Here is a 6326-nt window from a genome sequence, read left to right as displayed (position 1 = left end):
GGTTCCATGTTAAACCCTCCTCCTTCTTTCCCTGATAGTCTCCTGACCTAGGATCCCATTTAATAATTTAGTAATAACAACTAGTAACATTAATTACTTACAAATATAAAACCAATCTTTTTATTTTTTACTTTTTAAAGTACGTTTTATTGATTTTTTAGAGAGAGAGGGAGGGAGAGGGATAATGAAATAGAAACATCAATCAGCTGCCTCCTGCATACCCTGCAACCTGGGCATGTGCCCTGACCGGGAATGGAACCAGTGACCTCTTGGTTTATGAGTGGATGCTCAACCACTGAGCCATGCTGGCTTGGCTAAAATCAATAATTGATGACAATAATTAATAATTCCCTTGAAGTAAACTAGAATAAATGTACCTATAAAAGGTCAGTACTTTAAGACCCACCAAACCACTATGAAGTGTATACTTTTTTCTATTCTCACTTAAACTTACGATTTCCTCTCAGCTTATGGATTATCTTCTTAAAAGACTTGTTCGGAGCTCCGTGAGGTTTCTGACTTGGTGGAACTCTGAGAGAGCCATCTCCCATGGAAACGGTTGTAATGTGTAGGGTTGAATTTTCACCTCCAGACTCGTTTGCTGGAGTTGCACCGCCAGTGGGAGTTACTTTTGGAGAAGATGCGGGAGAAAGGAGTCAAACTGCTGCAGGCCCAGAAGCTGGTGCAGTATTTGCGGGAGTGTGAGGACGTGATGGACTGGATCAATGACAAGGTACGTTTTGAGAAGGAGGTTTGCTAAGTCAGTCTTGTGGAAAGAAAGGCAAGGGATTCCCCTGATCTGCATCCCAGGGCCAGGGTGAGCGGGAGGGGTGCTGTCTCCCCAGCTGCTGTCCCGTGTTCTCATCTGTAACTGAAACTTGGAGTCGCTGAGACGAAATGCTGTCCCCTCAATGTCGGAACCACAAACCTCATAGAAAACCGTCCGCCACAGCTAACAGGCCCAGCCCAGTGCGCCTGTTTCCTAAGTTCTGGGACTGCTGTTTCCAAGCACTGGTTGGTGACTCTGGCTCTGTTATGGTCTCTGAATAGGAAGCAATTGTGACTTCTGAGGAGCTGGGCCAGGACCTGGAGCACGTGGAGGTTTTACAGAAGAAATTTGAAGAGTTTCAAACAGATATGGCTGCCCATGAAGAAAGAGTTAATGAAGTGAACCAGTTTGCTGCCAAACTCATTCAGGTAAGAACTGTCTAATGTTTCGGAACATTATGATGGCCAGCCCCTGATTTCTGAGAGCAAGTTCTGGTACACATGACTAAGTTTTGTTCAGATCCAAGTGAGGCAGCAATATCTGCCACTCCTAAATTAGAGAATGGTTTTTAAGTTGTGGAGGTGGGCAGGAAGGGCAGAGTTCATTTGATCTGTTGCCTCCACCCACGTTCAAGGAGGGCTTGGGAAGCTTTTATGGGGCTGCTCTGGGCGGCGGGGTTTCTCAGGCGAGGGTGTGGCGGCGAGTGCTTCTTAGATTGGCAGGCGCCCACCGGTGCATGGTTGCTTTTCCCTGGGCTCCCTTGGGAGCCTGGGGACCTTGTACTGAGCAGGCTTTCCACCGGTAGCTGTGGCCGTTAGGGGAGTGGCGGCCTTCTCCAGTGCCTGCGTGTGCAGTCCTGCGAGCGGCCTCCTGTTCCCATCTTTCACTACAGGGGTCAGAGTGCTCCGAGGACATCAAGTAGTCGGAGCTAGGCCATTTTTGCTTTAGGGAATTTGATTTTGGGGGTACACGTTTTAAATGTATGGATCTGTGTCAGGCCTAGTACCTGTTCCCTTTCTAATTAGTGATGAAGTGAAAGAAGAGCCAGCATTCCTCAGACACACTCACCTTTCCAGGGACAGATGTGTTATCCCCGAACCCTGGCCAGCCCACAGCCGTGCTCAGAGGAGCAGTCAGGCCAAGCCCCATGGTCTCACATATGGACCCCAGAACCCTGAGATGCTTCACCTTATTACTTGACATATTATATTCATTAAAAAAAACTGTGGGTGGGGAAGGATACTTTTAGAGAAATATCTCCAGTCTGAAGTCAGGAACAAAGCCTGAAAGCCATGCTTATGGGCAGGTGCTGATCAGCCTCGTGCGCCTTTGAAACCATTCGACCAGGTGGGCGGGGACGGTGTGTGGATGAGGGTTCCCCTGAGTTGGAGCCACAGTGACTGTTCACATCCAGGCTCTGGTGCTGAGGCCCATAACCGCTTCATAGGCACAGCACCCTCCCAGGGAGAGAGCGGGCTCCCCTCACAGACGAGGGGTAGCAGCTCTTTCGGAATGAGCTTCACTTCATTCCACCCAGAAAACCAGAATTTCTTCAGAAGGATGAGGTTTGCTGAAGCAGATCCCTCAGGGAGCCGCCCTGGGGACTAGTTGGGGTGCCAGAGGCAGGGGGCCAAGGAGCTTCCTTGTTCTCTTCCTTGTTCAGGAGCAGCACCCGGAGGAGGAGCTGATCAAGACTAAGCAAGACGAGGTGAACGCAGCCTGGCAGCGGCTGAAGGGACTGGCTCTTCAGAGACAGGGGAAGCTGTTTGGGGCAGCTGAGGTTCAGCGCTTTAACAGGTACCACACCAGAGGGGGCTTCAGGGAACAGGCCTCTACTCGAAGGGGTCGGGTATATGGCATGTGCCATGAGAGGTCGGAGTGACGGGGTCTTGGCCCAGTGTCGCGTTCCCAGCTCTAGGCAGCCCTGCGTCAGGATTAACGGGGGGCTTTATTCTGCAGGGATGTGGATGAGACCATCAGCTGGATTAAGGAAAAGGAACAGTTAATGGCCTCTGATGATTTCGGCCGAGACCTGGCCAGTGTTCAGGCTCTACTTCGGAAACATGAGGGTTTGGAGAGAGACCTGGCCGCGTTAGAGGACAAGGTGGGTTTTAAAAGCAGCCGATTCTATAAATAAGTCACCAAGGGTCGGGAAGCAGTTCTGACAGAGGGTGTTTCTAGGTCAAAGCCCTGTGTGCTGAGGCTGACCGCCTGCAGCAGACCCACCCGCTGAGCGCCACTCAGATTCAAGTGAAGCGAGAAGAGCTGATCACAAACTGGGAGCAGATCCGCACTCTGGCGGCGGAGAGACACGCGCGGCTCAACGACTCGTACAGGTAGAAATACCTCCCAGTGCTCAGCATCGCGAACCGTGCAACTTCGGAAGAAGGGAAGAGAGGAGGGCAGGGTTCAGGGGCAGTTCACACAGGGCATCACTCCTGGGTGTCCTGTTTCCTCTACTAAGAAAACGCAGGTCACCTTTTCTACCTGCGTTGTATTTGTTTGGAGACTGACAGCTTTATCCAGTGTGTGTGAGTGTGTACACATACTACTTACAACTTCAGAAATACCTGTTTCCATCCTGTGTCACTGTGATCACCAGTAGTCTTTAGCAGTGTGAGCACCACATGAAATACCCTGTTAAAACTGAGTAAACAAGGTTGGAAACAGAAGGAATGCTTCTGACTTATTAAGCAGGGGTTGCACTTGGGAAAGACAAGGAAATTGAAATTAACGGACAAGACTGGGGAATTCTAGTGCTGGGCAGAGCCTAAGTTTCAGAGGACTGACTTTGGCCTTGCCTTGTGTTCCTTTGAATTCCATGTTTCCATGAAAGAATCCATGTTTCCCAGGACGAGGATTTGTATGGTGTGTGAGACTTTTGAGAGCATAGAACTCAAAACTGTGTTTTCCATCCTGGAGCTCTGCTGGACATACCTCATGACTGACCTTTGGTTTTCCCTAGGCTGCAGCGCTTCCTTGCTGACTTCCGGGACCTCACCAGCTGGGTGACTGAGATGAAAGCCCTCATTAATGCAGATGAACTTGCTAACGACGTGGCCGGGGCCGAGGCCCTTCTGGATAGACATCAGGAGCACAAGGTAAAGTCTCCAGGTTTTCCTGAAGTAAAGAAGTAAGCATATAGTGCATTGGTGTAGCACTTGTAGGCATTGCAGTTGAAACTTTGTTTATGGTAGCGCCCCCACCAGGTACCAAAGTCATGGTAAAAAAAAATGCATTTCGCATAAGGAGGACAAATAGACCAGTGGATCAGAAGACAGAGAGCTCAGGCCCTGTGACTGTATGGAAACTTGGCTTGAGAGCCAGGAGGAAAAGGACTTCTTAATAAGTGGTGCTCTCCTGTTTGAGGGCCCAGACTGGTCTTGGGAACCCTAGCCTATCTTCCATCCTCTTCTTCATTCCAGATGTGATATTCTGATTCGTAATAATTATTTGAAATTCAGCAACTTGTTTTTCTTTTACAAGATCTGGGCACAAATTGTGCTTTTGTCCTCTCTAGGGTGAAATTGATGCTCATGAAGACAGCTTTAAATCTGCAGATGAATCTGGACAGGCCCTGCTTGCTGCTGGTCATTACGCCTCTGATGAAGTGAGGGAGAAGGTAAGACCAGAAAAGGCTCCTAAAGGTCTCTTACCCATCCTTACATATCCGGACCTGGCATTGACCGTGGGGCGCGAGGAAACTTAGTCAGGGACTCACCTGGAAGTGAAATGTGCAGCTTCTTTACTGAAAAAGATGTGTACGCAGCAACGTGAATGAACAGAGAGAGTTTCATTTATTTGGGACACAATGTGACATATTTCCTACTTAAAGGAGACTTTGTAGAAACTTGAGTCCGCATTAGTAGCTAGAGCCAAGGGGGACACATTTTTATCATATCAATGGGTATATTTAATTCAAAGTGTCTTTGAGTATAGAGTTGTCTGAGGAACATTACATAATGGTAATTTTAAAATAATTATATAGAGACTAAGAAGAGAGATTTCAAAAACACTTTATTGTCATGCACTTTGGAGCCTAAAAATTATGCCTAGGGCACTCATGATTTATTTAACATATTTTATGGAGTCCCTACTCAATTGACATTTCTCAACTGAGAGTCCCTACTCCAGCGGTTCTCAACCTGTGGGTCGCGACCCCTTTGGCGGTCGAACGACCCTTTCACAGGGGTCGCCTAAGACCATCCTGCATATCAGATATTTACATGACGATTCATAACAGTAGCGACATGACAGTTATGAAGTAGCAACAAAAATAATTTTATGGTTGGCTCACAACATGAGGAACTGTATTTAAAGGACCAGAGGTTGAGAACCACTGCCCTCCATTTATACTGCCTCACTTTAATTTTTTGAATTTTTAAAAGTGACATCGATGAGAGAGAAACATCGATCAGCTGCCTCCTGCACATCCCTTACTGGGGATGTGCCCACAACCAAGGTACATGCCCTTGACTGGAATCGAACCTGGGACCCTTGATTCCGAAGGCCGACGCTCTATCCACTGAGCCAAACCGATTAAGGCCCTCCTGCCTCAATTTTAGATACATGCTCTTTTTCTTCTGCCTGGGAGTTTCCATAGCATTTTTACTAAAACTCATTTGTGACAATGTGGCAGTAAGTTAATTGTAGACTAGTTAGAACAGGACCATTCCTCTTCTGTTCAGCATAACATACAAGCTGCTCAGGGTTCATGTGATTTATTGTGACTTGCCTGGCACACACAGTGGATGTGATTCTCCTGAGTGGAGGGCGTCAGGACTGACTTCACCCCTCATCCCCTGTGTGCTCCTCCTTCCAGCTGGCCATTCTCTCTGAGGAGCGAACAGCCCTGCTGGAGCTGTGGGAGCTGCGCAGGCAGCAGTATGAGCAGTGCATGGACCTGCAGCTCTTTTACCGCGACACGGAGCAGGTGGACAACTGGATGAGCAAGCAAGAGGTAACATGTTAGCAGAGGAGACCTGGCCACCTGAGTGAGCAGGGAAGTCTTTGTTTCTGTTTGTCTACTCAGATAGCTTTTTTTTTTTAATGGTTAAAGTGTTAATAGCATATTGTCATTACAGGTTACTGTGGCCAGGACCTGTGCTAAATGCTTTCTGTGGATGATGGTTATTTTTTCCTCATTCCTGCCCCTCCTCAGACCATTAGCTTGTTTCTGTAGGAAATCGTTACCATTTCAGTTAGATTTTATTGAAGGGGGGCACTGAGCCCTCAGAAAGGCCCCACTTTTTCAGATGAGTGTGATGGTATGAAATTGTTTTTTATTAAGGGGGAGGTTTCCCTTTAGAACTTAACATTATGCGTAATCTAAAAAAATAAGTGTTCATAGAATGTGGGACAAGGATTTCATGCTGTCATTGGATCAATCTGGAAGGGCTCTGGGCTTCCCGGAACAGATCCCAGACGTTTATTCGCCCAAGAATCGCTTTCCTTCCTTCTGTATTTTGGCCAGAGTATCCTTGGCTTTCCAGCCGTAAGAGACGAAGGAACAGGGCGCTGTTCTGACACCTTGTTTGCTGTTGCAGGTTCCTGCTGC

General features: G+C 47.8%; 1 protein-coding gene across 3 annotated transcripts in view; it reads left to right on the top strand.

Annotated features, from left to right (window-relative positions):
* SPTAN1 (spectrin alpha, non-erythrocytic 1) overlaps positions 1–6326 on the top strand; it is a 50098-nt gene that overhangs the window by 4347 nt on the left and 39425 nt on the right. For all 3 annotated transcript variants that reach the window (XM_015567043.1, XM_015567042.1, XM_015567041.1), the window contains exons 3-10: positions 593–733; positions 1051–1197; positions 2433–2566; positions 2729–2873; positions 2951–3105; positions 3735–3870; positions 4290–4391; positions 5592–5739. In XM_015567043.1, coding sequence (XP_015422529.1) covers positions 593–733; positions 1051–1197; positions 2433–2566; positions 2729–2873; positions 2951–3105; positions 3735–3870; positions 4290–4391; positions 5592–5739 — 1108 coding nt within the window. The remainder of the gene's footprint in view (positions 1–592; positions 734–1050; positions 1198–2432; positions 2567–2728; positions 2874–2950; positions 3106–3734; positions 3871–4289; positions 4392–5591; positions 5740–6326) is intronic.

The sequence above is a fragment of the Myotis davidii genome, unplaced genomic scaffold (genome assembly GCF_000327345.1).
Source record: "Myotis davidii unplaced genomic scaffold, ASM32734v1 scaffold142, whole genome shotgun sequence".
Taxonomy (NCBI): domain Eukaryota; kingdom Metazoa; phylum Chordata; class Mammalia; order Chiroptera; family Vespertilionidae; genus Myotis; species Myotis davidii.
The sequence above is the reverse complement of the archived record's forward strand: the minus strand, read 5'-3'. Positions and strand labels throughout refer to the sequence as shown.